Source organism: Nanorana parkeri, unplaced genomic scaffold (assembly GCF_000935625.1).
Source record: "Nanorana parkeri isolate BGI_ZX_2015 unplaced genomic scaffold, ASM93562v1 scaffold479, whole genome shotgun sequence".
Classification (NCBI taxonomy): domain Eukaryota; kingdom Metazoa; phylum Chordata; class Amphibia; order Anura; family Dicroglossidae; genus Nanorana; species Nanorana parkeri.
In genome coordinates this window covers 1,028,481-1,043,370 of record NW_017306747.1, presented here as the reverse complement: position 1 = coordinate 1,043,370, position 14,890 = coordinate 1,028,481, and the positions used below count along the sequence as shown (strand labels likewise).

Here is a 14,890-nt window from a genome sequence, read left to right as displayed (position 1 = left end):
CGGCTTGGATGCAGCTGCTCGGCCATGGAAACCCATTCCATGAAGCTCTCTACGCACTGTTGTTGTGCCAATCTGAAGGCCACATGGAGTTTGGACCTCTGTAGCTATTGACTCTGCAGACAGTCGGCGACTTCTGCGCACTGTGCGCTTCAGCATGCGCTGACCCCGCTTTGTCATGTTACATGGCCTACCACCTCGTGGCTGAGTTGCTGGTGTTCCCAGTTGTTTCCACTTTGTTATAATACCAGTAACAGGTGACCGCGGAATATTTAGTAGCCAGGAAATGTCACAGAACACCAGAATTTGGGTATTTAAATATATAAATAAATATAATGCTCCTACACTGACCACTACACACAACACTTATCATGTATTACTTTGTAATTGGTGTAAGCTCACCACGCGCACCAAGGTCAATCCTCCAAGGGGCAAAGAAGTAAGGCTTTCTAGGGGTTAGTCCAAAGACCAAACCCAGCCATTCCATTACTGCCCTTTGAACATTGCTCCTTGCCATACTAAGTAAGGCAAAATGTCAATACTTGGCGTATCCTGAAACGTACCGGTATATACATATTTAATGAGTCCCTTTAAAAAGACCGCATTCAGCCGGGATTACAATGGCATTAGTCTTTCCCGTAATGGCTTCCTGAGTAGTTTCCATGGCATGTTCACTGATGTATGAACACCCCACCGGATAAACATATTGCAATGCACGGCACACACATGCAGGCACACGAGGTGAATATTCGCATTGCATATTAATAGACGCTCAATGACTTATAGGCACACGACCTGTAGATTTGCTTAAAAAGACTCACATGTCGTATTGTTTCCGCACCTATCTATTGCTCTGAGCAGATTTCACTATATTAACAGACTGACAGGTCTCCACAGCGCTCTGCAGGCCTTGCCTTTTGGCACAGGGCTATTTGCTTCCTTTCATGTGGAGCCTTGTGGGGAGACCAGATGCACTGTGTGAATGTTAAAGCTTTTAACCCTTTGCTTTCCCTTCCAGGTTCAGCTCATTAATATAACACTTATATCCCCAGGATGTTCTGCCAAGGCTGTCACGCTCTGTCTATTTCTCCCTTCTCCTCCTCGCTCTCGGTCTTTGCAGTCTCATTCTGTCGCTTCAGCTCTCTCTATCTTTTGCCGTGTATCTCCTTTAATATATATTATATGCTCTCATCTTTTTAATCAGAATGACATGAGTAAGATTTATGCTTTGCCTTTCTCTCTATTTCTCTCTCTCTCTCTCTTTGCTTGTCTTCATCTCTCGATAAATTCCTCTGCCCCGGAGTTATCAGATGGTGGCACGGTTTAGCAGTCCATAATTCCTATTTCTATGGGTGTGAGATAAGGACTGCTGAACCTTAGCACCTTTTGCTAAATCTCAGCCTACTTTACATTCACTGCCTGTGTTTGCTTGTCTGTAAATATCAATATTAACTTTTACATTGCAGATTCCTTGCGTGTATCTCTCCCTAAATCTTGCACGGCCATACTCACCTTCCCCCATTCTTCATCCCCTTTCCCACTAACGTCCTCTTCTCCATCTTCCCTTTTTTTTTTCATTTACAGAGCCCAGGGATCTAAGGACTGGCTTTCCGATCTCTGCATTTCAGATACCCCTCTACTGCTTTTCATTTAGCCCTTAGTGATAATCACTTGTCCCTTCCCTCTGCCTTCCCTTCCACCCCACACCTTATTATCCCATTCTTCCCTTCCATTCTCAAGCCATTTACTTCATTTTGTCACTTCTCATGTTCCCTTATTTTTACTTTATTTTCCATTATTTCCCATTTCTCTTGCTTCTTAATTCCTTTCCCCTCCCCTTTCTTATTCCTTACCTGTAGTTTACATTCACTTTCCTTTCCCAGTCAAACTTACTCTTTCACTTACATCTTCTATCCTCTGCTACTCATTCTTTCTCTTCCTCCCTTCTAAAATCACCACCATTCCTTTAGCGTATCCTTCTTTTCCTTTCCTGCTTACCAATATTTCTATTCTATGCCCTTTTCATTCACCATCATCCCTTCTTTGCTCCCTTGCACTCAATCTACATTCACCACCATCCCTCCTCCTTTCCCAACTGTTCCATCTCCATTTAACCACCATCCCTTCTCCTTTACTATCTGCTCTGTTGCCATTCATCACCATCACTTCTCCATTCCTTTTCACTCCATTTCCATTCACCGCTATACCTTTTTCTTTGCAATCTGCTACATCTCCTTCACCACCATACCATCTTCACCTCTTTTTACTTTGTCTCCATTTCCCACCATCTCTTCTCCAGTTATTTTCCTTTCATATAGATTCACCACCATCCCTTCCCCTTTCCCTTCCACTCATTCTTTGTCCATTGACATACCTTATCCCTTCCCTCTTCATTAACTACTATCCTTTCTCATTTCTCTTCCACTTTATCTCAATTCACCACCATCCCTTATCCTTTCCCTTCCACTCCCTCTCTGTTTACCACCATCCCTTCTCCTTTCTCTTCTTCCCCATCTCTATTCACCACCATCCTATCTCCATTTCTTTTCACTCTATCTCCGTTAACCACCACCCCTTATCCTTTCCCTTCCACTCCCTTTCTGTTCACCGCCATCCTTTCTTCTTTCTCTATTTCCATTCACCACCATTCCTTCTAATTTAACTTTCACTTCTTATTTTCCCACCATCTATTCTACTTTCCCTTGTACTCCCTCTCTATTCACCATCATGCCTTCTTTTTTCTCTTTCACTTCACTCCATCCTTATTAACACTATTTTTTCTCTTTCCCTTTCACTGCATCTCCATAGACCAACATCCCTTATCCTTTTCCTTCTACTTCCTCCTCTCTTTTTTTTACCTCTTTTACACTTGTCACATACCTGTCTCTTTTCCTTTCCACTCCATCTACATTCACTAATTTCACTTCATCCTTCTCCACCTCCATTCAATCGCTTTTTGATTATCACTGTCCCTTCTCCTTTCACTTCTGCTCCATCTCCATTCACTACAATCCCTTCTAAATTCTACTCCCCTTTATCTCCATTCTCCAGCATCCCTTCTTCTTTCTGTTCCCCTCCATTTCCATTTAACAACATCCTTTCTTCTTCTCCCCTTCCATTCCTTCTTCATTCACCACCATACATCTTTTCTTTTCTCTTTCACTCCTTCTACACTTGCCAACATCCCTCCTCCTTTCTCTCCCACTCCTTTTCTGTTCAACACCATCCCTTCTCCTTTCCATTTTTCTCCATCCACTGCCATCCCTTTCCTTTTAACTACATCTCCACTCACCATAATCCCCTCTCCTTTCTCTTCCACTCCATCTTCATTCACCACCATCCACTTATTTTGGACTTTCATTCCAAAATTAGTTTACTCCTATAAAAGTTACCAATCCACCATGATCACCCATTTACATGTGCCCTAATACTAGTGGAATCTTCTATCTCTGCACACCACATTATCACCATACTGCTTTTAGCATTCTTTATTTGTCATTGGTCAGTTCTACTCAATACTCGCCTCCCTGTTGAGTCCCTGTAGGGTCTTGCAATGGGATCCAAATTTCATTCATCACATTCACTGATTTCTTTTCATCTAAATATTCATGCTCCCTTCGCACTACACAACCCATCTCGGTCACCAACACCTGCTCCTGTTCTGTCTTTCATAAACTATCCGATGCCATCCTCACCCCCTCTGTTCCCCATACCCAATTCCATTCTTCTCTGGCCACCTCTCTCTCTTTACAGGACCTTCCACCGGAAACCACGATTCCGTCCCCCTCCCCTACATCACACGTTGAAACCTTAAAGTGAAGGGGAGGGAAATTTGGTAATGACACTCATGAATATCTTTCTCTCCTTTTTCCTATCTTCTTTTTCATTTGATATTTTTCTCTCTCTTTCTTTTCTGATGCGTGAATAGAAGTGGAGCAAAAAGGTAATTTTCATTAGTCCCTTCCTGTTACCCTCACGGTGACTCGTTAATTCCGCCCATAATTAATGTCAGAATCCTAATTTTTCCTTTTCTCTCCACCTCCCCCTTCCTCCTCTGTGCCAGCGAAGCAATAACCTGCTTCGTATTATAAATGGCTCACATACAGTTAGCAGGATTCAATAAGATAATAATAAAATAAAAAAAGTGCAATATTCTGCAACCTCCAGCCAACCTTCATTCCTCACTGCCCTCCTCTTATCCTGTCATGTTTCCATAGCAACCTTCAGAAACCTGGCCTACCTCAATTATTCCCATCAGCTTTTTCCCTACTTTCTCACTCTCGTCCCTCCGCTCTCTCTCTCTCTCTCTCTCTCTCTCCCACTCGCTGTGTCACTTTCCTACTTGATTTAATTATATATATATATTTTTTTTGTTCTTTTATATCTGTTTTCCCTCCTCGTCTCCTTTTTTTTGTTGTCATTTTAAGGAAGGGAACTCCCTTACCCTCACAACATCTGCTTCTGTCAGGGAAGGGCCTAAGGGCATCGCAGCAGCAGCAAGATCGTAAACGTACACGCCGTCTCTACGGCAAAGAGGCAGGACGATGGTGCGGTAGTAGTGCGCGCGCTTTGTGCCGAGGATGGGGCTTCTTTAATGTTGCCGGGCCCGGGTTTTAGAAAAAAAAAAAAAGTTAGACCGTTGCTCGTTGGCAACCAAACAGACTCGGCTGTCACAGTGTAGATTTGGAAAAACGAGAACTGGAACTCCGATTTTTTAATATACTAGGGGCCCATGTTCCTACAAATCAAGTCTACGTTGCCTCGTGTTTGAAACCAAAGCGTGCCGCTCATAGTAACCGTTGAGCTTTCAACGTTCTCGTTACAACTTGTTCTGCTTTGACTGGTAGCTATGGGCAACCATGGGTGCTGTCCTTTTTATATCCATGAGGCGCACACGCTGTAAGCTCCTGCCAGCCAATCGGAAATTAGCTTTTAGATGGTTGTGACGTGCCGGCTGTTGGAAGCTGGTTTCTGAGCGGTTGCTGTGGGTCACAGCTCTTCGCTGCTGTTTGCTATTAAATACGACAACAGGTCTCACGCGGGGAATATGGCAGATACAAATGTAGATAATATTTGGCCTATGTCATCTGTCTGCTCTGTGCCGCACTCTGATTACTAACGCCATTAATCTGGTCTCTCCTTCCGCCTGTGCCCAGACCTGTGTATTGATATATAAAAAACGGACGGCGGGAGCTTTCTCTGTGGGTGGAACTATTAAGATATGAAATTTTCTCTCATTGCTGCATATAATCTTTTCTACATAGAGCCTAATATTGATTCTTTACCTCACAAGTTCTTTTTTGGTATAACCTCTATGTCACCCTGACGTTCCATATACCTATCCTAGAATTTTGTCTGATTTAAAGAAATAAGACTCTTCATTTTTTTTTTCCTGAGCACCTTCCATACACTTTTACTGTGACTCCATACCTCCGCTTCTCCTGGTGATTCATGTAGAGCAGGGGTAGTCAAACTTCGACCCTCCAGCTGTGATAAAATTACAAATCCCATCATGCACCTGCCTCTGGAAGTCAGGTTTGTGGCTGTCAGGGGTTTGCAATGCCTTATGGGCCTTGCAGTTCCACAACAGCTGGAGGGCCACCATTTGGCTACTGATTTAGAACCTTACCTAAAACTCCTCTAGACCCTTACCTATAACTCCTGTAGACCTGTACCTATAGTTGCTCTAGACCCTTACCTATAGCTCCTCTAGACCCTTACCTATAGCTCCTCTAGACCCTTACCTATAACTCCTCTAGACCCTTACCTATAACTCCTCTAGACCCTTACCTATAACTCTTCTAGACCTTTACTTATAACTCCTGTAGACCCTTACTAATAACTCCTCTAGACCCTTACCTATAATTATTCTAGACCCTTACCTATAACACCTCTAGACCCTTACCTATAACTCTTCTAGACCTTTACCTATAACACCTCTAGACCCTTACCTATAACTCTTCTAGACCTTTACCTATAACACCTCTAGACCCTTACCTATAACTCTTCTAGACCTTTACCTATAACACCTCTAGACCCTTACCTATAACTCTTCTAGACCTTTACCTATAACACCTCTAGACCCTTACCTATAACTCTTCTAGACCTTTACCTATAACACCTCTAGACCCTTACCTATAACTCTTCTAGACCTTTACCTATAACACCTCTAGACCCTTACCTATAACTCTTCTAGACCTTTACCTATAACACCTCTAGACCCTTACCTATAACTCTTCTAGACCTTTACCTATAACACCTCTAGACCCTTACCTATAACTCTTCTAGACCTTTACCTATAACACCTCTAGACCCTTACCTATAACTCTTCTAGACCTTTACCTATAACACCTCTAGACCCTTACCTATAACTCTTCTAGACCTTTACCTATAACACCTCTAGACCCTTACCTATAACTCTTCTAGACCTTTACCTATAACACCTCTAGACCCTTACCTATAACTCTTCTAGACCTTTACCTATAACACCTCTAGACCCTTACCTATAACTCTTCTAGACCTTTACCTATAACACCTCTAGACCCTTACCTATAACTCTTCTAGACCTTTACCTATAACACCTCTAGACCCTTACCTATAACTCTTCTAGACCTTTACCTATAACACCTCTAGACCCTTACCTATAACTCTTCTAGACCTTTACCTATAACACCTCTAGACCCTTACCTATAACTCTTCTAGACCTTTACCTATAACACCTCTAGACCCTTACCTATAACTCTTCTAGACCTTTACCTATAACACCTCTAGACCCTTACCTATAACTCTTCTAGACCTTTACCTATAACACCTCTAGACCCTTACCTATAACTCTTCTAGACCTTTACCTATAACACCTCTAGACCCTTACCTATAACTCTTCTAGACCTTTACCTATAACACCTCTAGACCCTTACCTATAACTCTTCTAGACCTTTACCTATAACACCTCTAGACCCTTACCTATAACTCTTCTAGACCTTTACCTATAACACCTCTAGACCCTTACCTATAACTCTTCTAGACCTTTACCTATAACACCTCTAGACCCTTACCTATAACTCTTCTAGACCTTTACCTATAACACCTCTAGACCCTTACCTATAACTCTTCTAGACCTTTACCTATAACACCTCTAGACCCTTACCTATAACTCTTCTAGACCTTTACCTATAACACCTCTAGACCCTTACCTATAACTCTTCTAGACCTTTACCTATAACACCTCTAGACCCTTACCTATAACTCTTCTAGACCTTTACCTATAACACCTCTAGACCCTTACCTATAACTCTTCTAGACCTTTACCTATAACACCTCTAGACCCTTACCTATAACTCTTCTAGACCTTTACCTATAACACCTCTAGACCCTTACCTATAACTCTTCTAGACCTTTACCTATAACACCTCTAGACCCTTACCTATAACTCTTCTAGACCTTTACCTATAACACCTCTAGACCCTTACCTATAACTCTTCTAGACCTTTACCTATAACACCTCTAGACCCTTACCTATAACTCTTCTAGACCTTTACCTATAACACCTCTAGACCCTTACCTATAACTCTTCTAGACCTTTACCTATAACACCTCTAGACCCTTACCTATAACTCTTCTAGACCTTTACCTATAACACCTCTAGACCCTTACCTATAACTCTTCTAGACCTTTACCTATAACACCTCTAGACCCTTACCTATAACTCTTCTAGACCTTTACCTATAACACCTCTAGACCCTTACCTATAACTCTTCTAGACCTTTACCTATAACACCTCTAGACCCTTACCTATAACTCTTCTAGACCTTTACCTATAACACCTCTAGACCCTTACCTATAACTCTTCTAGACCTTTACCTATAACACCTCTAGACCCTTACCTATAACTCTTCTAGACCTTTACCTATAACACCTCTAGACCCTTACCTATAACTCTTCTAGACCTTTACCTATAACACCTCTAGACCCTTACCTATAACTCTTCTAGACCTTTACCTATAACACCTCTAGACCCTTACCTATAACTCTTCTAGACCTTTACCTATAACACCTCTAGACCCTTACCTATAACTCTTCTAGACCTTTACCTATAACACCTCTAGACCCTTACCTATAACTCTTCTAGACCTTTACCTATAACTCCTCTAGACCCTTACCTATAACACCTCTAGGCCCTTACCTATAACTCCTCTAGGCCCTTACCTATAACTCCTCTAGACCCTTACCTATAACTCCTCTAGACCCTTACCTATAACTTCTTTGTTCAATAACCCTTCATACCATGTCAAACATCTATAAAAATCCTTCCTTCCCCCCTTTTACTCCATATGACCTCTTCATACTCTTCTAATTTTTTTCTCTCATTTCACTTTCCCTTTTTGTGCCACGTAATCCTATATTTCCTCCTGTGACTTCATATAAATGATCTATATAATCTTCCTATCATACCATATAACTCTTCCTACTAACTCCTTTTATTAGTTTTGCTACAACGCCAATATAAGGTTTCTGTCTATAGATCCTCCAATTTCCCCCCCCTAACACCTCCTTGCTCTGTATTTCCTCCCATATAGCGTTTACCTACAACACTGCCAGCTACTTCATTTAACTTCTCTGCCTACAACTTCTTTTATTATTCCATAAAACCTTTCTTTCTGTAGATCCTCCTATTTTCTCCCCATAATGTGCTTTCTTTGCATCTCCTTTTACCCGTATAACTTTTCCCTATAGCACACCCTACTACCCCTCAGAACCTGTCTATCTGTGATTCCCTTTATTATTCCATAACACCTTTTTGTCTATAGCTCTTCCTATTACTCCCTATAACCTCCTATTTCTGTATCTCCTATTACCCATATAACTTTTCCCTATGGCACACCCTACTACCCTTCATAACCCAACTATATGTGACTCCCTCTATTATTGCCATAGATCCCCCTATAGCACACCCTACTACCCCTCATAACCCAACTATCTTTGACTCCCTCTATTATTCCCATAGATCCCCCTATAGCACATCCTACTACCCTTCATAACCCAACTATCTGTGACTTCCTTTATTATTCCATAAAGCCTTTTTGTCTATAGATCCCCCCTATTACCCCCTGTAACCACCTTTTCTCTGTATCTCCTCCTATAACCCATATAACCTTTCCTTGTAGAGCAATCTACTGCTCCATACAACCCCTCTGTCTATAGCTCATCCTGTTTTTCCATATGACTCCTACCTGACTCATCCTGTCACTCCATACAACCCCTGCCCTCCTTGTTATTCCCCCTATATCCCCACGTAGACCCTCCTCCTGATTAACCCTTTTCATATAGCCTGTCTCTGCAGATCTGGCTGCCTAATTAGACCCTTTTAGTTCAGCTGTTTAGCATTTTCCTTCCTATATTTCCCATTTAATTCCATATAAGCATCTACCTCTCATATAGGTATTTCTTATATTACCTTCTGCTTGTTTCACTATATTAAGGGAGGTACAGACTCCACCAGTCTCCACCCAACATTTCATGATTTGGTGACAAAATTGTCTTTACATTGTAGGCTTTTGTCACGTCTAACGGCTTCCTTTGTGAGCAGGCGGATTCCACACCACCGTACAACACGCACTATCTCTGACTTCACTCTTCTCCCTACAGGTGTCTGAAATTAACCTTTCTTTCTGCGTTGCTGTGTAAGCTGTTTAACTGAATTAAAACCTGTTACAAGAACACCCTTCTAGAAACATCTTACAGCCAGGCCATTCCCGGTATTATAAGGGAACTCCAGTTACAAGGACACCCCTTTCAAAAATTGCATTCGGTCACCTTGTGCCAATTGGCTAACCAATTTGTAGATGTCTGTGCAGCAAAGTTCCTTGGGTTCCTCCTAGATTGGGTAAAATGAGCTTCAGCTACAAAGGTCTTTTGATTGTTTCATGGTGAGGTCACTAAAAATAGGAAACAATGCTTCAGTTTTTTCTTGTGTAGGAGTAAAGTACCTTGATTTCCTCTTAGTGAGATCAGACTAAAAAAAGTTATACACAGTGGTATACCTTAATTTCATCCCATGAGGTCAAATGGAGGCTATCATCAAATCCCCCTTGACCTTGATCCCTCATTTGGTCTTGATTGACCTTGAATTAGTTCTGATGTTCTTTGAGGTTAGTCAAATGGTTTCTTAGGTGAGCAAAGAGGATAGGTAGGGTTGGCATTTGATAACTATAGTTACATAGTTACATAGTATTTGGGGTTGAATAAAGACATACGTCCATCAAGTATAAACCTGAGTCCCATACGTTGTCTAGCTTTGCCCTTTATCTCTAGAAGTCCTTAGTGCAGAATTTCTTGAAACCTGGCCTCAAGCTTCTCCAACAGTCCAGGTTTCCTGTATTTCCAGAAAAAAAGGTGGATTAACCACTGCTCAGGTAGGCACATTCATCATGGATGCTCCTTGGAGGAGATCCATAGAACATATATTGTCAGGTAAATGTGATGATTGCTTTGACATCTTCTGCCCTAGACTAGGAGCCTGTTTTAGGTTTTTAATGTCATGTATGAGGAAAAGGCATGTGGTGTTTCAGTTTGCTTGTGTGTTTCTAATAATAACAGTCCATTTGCACAAAGCAATGGATTTGATCCTTAATTTAAAATGGAAGCATGAAGTATTTTCCCAAAATACGCTTAATAGGGTGCCTGCAGAAACAATAACTGTCCCGTAAAAACATATATATTGATGGGGTGTTCTTATAACGGGAAGATTGCTTATCAGAAGGGACATGTTGGAGCTGTAAGTTTTCTTTTAAAGGGGCCTGTTCTTATAACATGGGTGGACTTGTATCTTTGATGTTGCACAAGTTAGAAATCAAAGGAAGATAGTTTAGGATTAGCAATATATTTGCTAGAATTTCTATGTTCCTCATAGAGAACCTAGAACAGTGTTAAATAAGAAACATATTTAAACTGTTTGGACTGTATTTGATCCCCTGCTAGGTCTTCACACCTCTCCAAGACCTCATTTGGGGGATCCCTGCACAAACTCAGCCACGTCACGTCAGCTGAGAACCCCTTTTCCTGTATCGCCAACAAAATTGACCTTTCCATGTATTTCTAAAGACAATCCATGAGTTGGCGAACTACATGGGAATGTACTCTATAGAAACCTCTGTCTGTAAGCAGTAAAGATCTAGCGGGAGATCAAATACTTCCCACCCACAAAAGAACTCTGCTTAAAGTGGAAAGGCAAGACGACAAGGCACAATTATAGGACAATATTGTAATTAGCAGGATTGTGCAGTTATAGGAGGGATTTTATGATACAGAAAGAATGTGAGGTATTGCTACAAAGAGTTAATAAGAGTAGGGTCACATTGGGGTAAATAGTGAGCCATTTACATATTTAGTAGTTACACAGTTACATAGGAAGCCCTAGATGCAAAGGTACATTATAGCTATAAAGAATTACAGGTTGATCCACTTCAATATAGTTAAAGAGAGTTACATATTATGCCACAGATTCAGAATTACAGTATTGCTACAGATGGTTACCAAGCGAGCCATAGATAGATTGTCACATAGACAGCGAGCCATAGATAGATTGTCACATAGACAGCGAGCCATAGATAGATTGTTACATAGACAGTGAGCCATAGATAGATTGTTACATAGACAGTGAGCCATAGATAGATTGTTACATACTGTAGACAGTGAGCCATAGATATAGAGTTATTTTAGAGTCTCAGGAAGTTATTGTACATAATTAGCCATTAAGAATTACATTGTTACAGAGGGCCCAGAGCCATGGATATATAATTACACAGTTTGATAGTAATCCATATATTTAGAGGTAAACGTATGTAACCAAGAAGTACATAGTGAGCCATAGATCCCCCACAATCTAGTTATAGAGTTACACAGTCAGGGCAATCCCTCTAATGAGGCGGCCTGAGGATGTTGCCTCATACCCCGTCTCTTTGGGTCACGTGGGGGGAGGCAGCAGGCAGAGTGGCATGTTTGCAGTGTGCCTGCCACCCCCTTTCCGGCCAGAGTGTCCCAAGCTGCTAAGAGCCAGCCGAAGAGATGCCGACGAGCCATACACATCTCCTCACCCTGCTCTTAGCAACCTGAGATGTTCTGTCTGGCATCCCGCCCAACTTCTGGCAACCAGTGATGTCAGGGTGTCCTCGGTTGCTAAGAGCAGGGACGGGAAATGCAGAGCCTACAGAGGGCACCATTACTCTCCTGTCTGGTGGTGATGTCTCCTCTACCCTCTACTCCACCACCACCACCCCTGCCCGCCCTCCCCAGGAGGCAAAAAGTCTAGGGACACCTCTGTACACAGTGATCCATAGATTCTGAATGACAGTATTGTGTTTTAGGGTGATATGGTGAACTATAGATCTGCTACAGTTTACTATTAGAGAATTACAAAGTAAGCCGTAGATTTAGAATTGCAGTATCGTGATATAGGGTTTTATAATAAGCCATAGATCTGCTACATTACAATATACTATCAGAGAAATACATAGTGAGCCGTAGATTCAGAATTACAGTATTGTCACATAAGATTATATAGTAAGCCATAGATCCGTTACCATATACTATCAGAGAATTACACAGATTCATAATTGCAGTGTTGTGATATAGGGTTATATAGTGAGCAATAGATTGGCTATAGAATAGTGTCGGTGAATCACACAGAGCCAGATCCACAACATAAAGGAAAATAAATAGTGAGACATAGGTGCAGAGAGTTACAATATAGTATCAGGGAGTTAGATATTAAGGTATGGATTTGATGAGATACAGCATAGTTACACAGGGTTCCATAGCAAGGAAGGTATTTGGAGAGTTGCAGTGCATCTGATGAGGGTTATAGTGAGGAACATTTACAGACAGTTGTAGCATGTAGCAGTTTTGCAAACCTAAATAGTAAAATGGATTTATACTAAGGGAACAGTGTAGCTAGTAGGCTTACACAAGCCAGCCATATACTTGGGTCATGGTGAGGCATGTGGGCATGATCTGATCATTGATACCGGCATAAACAGGAATGCACCAAGCACTGCTGTTTATGCTTAAGCATCATCTGCAGCGCCCTCAGGCGGCCGCCTGACTTGCCTTGCGGTAGCGCCGGGCCTGCTAATCATGAGAGAAGAAGAGGCGTCAAACCTGATGAATTGTGCACCCCTGGTAAATCAACCAGCCGGCAGTCTCCGTGCTGTACAGCATCCAGCCAGACCATGTGTAAGACCATCGTGCCAAATCCGGAGACACTCTTAGTATATTTATGGCAAACTTTCAATGAATTATAGGCAAACAGAGCTACAAGGGGTTATAGTGAGGTATAGTGCCTGTAAGGTACAGGTCAGGCCAGGTGTTTAGGATTACAGAGATATAGTTGCACTGATTTTAGCAGGTCCTATGAATCAGAATTGTAGTTAAAGGAGAATTATGAGATGAGTGATTTCCACTCACCTCATAGTTCTAGCCGACCTGTGACAATGAGACTGTCACAGGTCGGCTCAGTAGATCGGGAGGTGAGGGAACACATACCAGGGTCGCTCACCTCTCGATCCTGTCACGGCTCTCTGCCGTGACAGGGGAGGGGCTGGATTCCCCCCTCCCCGCTCCGATCCACCAGCGCTGACTGGCGGAACAGACGGGGGAGGGGGCGGGTACAGCTGGCTCTGCCTCTAGATAGGCAGAGCCAGCTGTCACTCACGCAGCTGGGCGGATCCCGTCATCTACGTCGGGATCCGCTCCGGCTGCGGCGTCTCAGTATATAGGGAGCTGTAGCTCGCGGTATACTGAGCTTAGGGTAACGGGAGGCCGCTAGTTTGTGTCCTCCCGTTACCCTAAGGAGAACTATGGAGAAAAACACTGACCCCATAGTTCTCCTTTAAACATGGAACTCATTTATGAAAAGTATATGTGGGAGAAAAAAAATAGGTCCATTTCCCACGGCAACAAGTAAGTCAAACCTATGCTAGGAGTGACGACCTCTCCCACCCCCCAGAGCTTCAATATAGATTTATAATGAAGAAAAGCTGAAAAGAGTTGTGAGATGATGTAAGAACGCCAGGCAAAGAGCTTCAGTAGAAGTCCATATATTTGTCTTAGGTGTAACTATATTTTCAATATAGTTCAGCCAGTCTTGTGATTCTCATATCTCTGCCACACTGCATAGTTACGAAGATGACTCCACTATTTCCTGGTTCACCTTCTTGTGTCACCTACCTGCTCATTGAACAATGAATCAGCTGTATGATGACGTTGGTTCATAGTCCTGTGTGGGGGGCTGGATACAGTGAGGGTAGGGAGGAACCCCAAGGCTGAACCTGGAAGTAGTCCAAGTTGTTTCCTTGAAGTTCTACTTTACCTTATGCTGTCTACGCACAAGACAGTTGAGTCCTTCAAGATTTATCACTGGCTGTGGGTAGTCCAATGTGCAATAGATTTAGACATGATATCTGCTAAATTTGACAGGTTCAGGTGTCCCGGTTAGGCAATCATGGCATATTGTTCAGGGGACAGCGGGGTAGATCATACAAAGGTCCCCATACATGAGCCTATGTGGCCCCGAAGTGATTATGCCTTCCATCCTGATTGCAAGATATCCAAGTGAATAATTACTGGGTGAAGAAGCCATACATACACTGAATAATCAGATCCTTGCCTTGTCATGTAATAGTCATATGTATGTACACATGTGAAGTGTATGTAAACCTTTACAATGAACTTCTCTTATGTGATCCCTTTTAGTCTGTAAAATATACAAATGAAATCATTTTATCATATCTGTTCCATAAGTGCAAAAGAATACCTGTTGAGAAATCCAGTCTGTCCCGTGGACTCTTCTGTCTTATCTCCAGCAGTGTTATCACCCCTGCCCAGTTCAACTATGTGG

The 14,890-nt window shown here is 42.2% G+C and overlaps 1 protein-coding gene across 3 annotated transcripts in view; it reads left to right on the top strand.

The window, feature by feature from the left end:
* The window catches only part of ADGRL1 (adhesion G protein-coupled receptor L1), a 221,861-nt gene that overhangs the window by 100,732 nt on the left and 106,239 nt on the right, over positions 1-14,890 (top strand). For 2 of the 3 annotated variants that reach the window (XM_018560821.1, XM_018560818.1), the window contains exon 4: positions 3,926-3,940. The exons of the other annotated variant lie outside the window; for it this stretch is intronic. In XM_018560821.1, coding sequence (XP_018416323.1) covers positions 3,926-3,940 — 15 coding nt within the window. The remainder of the gene's footprint in view (positions 1-3,925; positions 3,941-14,890) is intronic. 3 annotated transcript variants of the gene reach the window in all.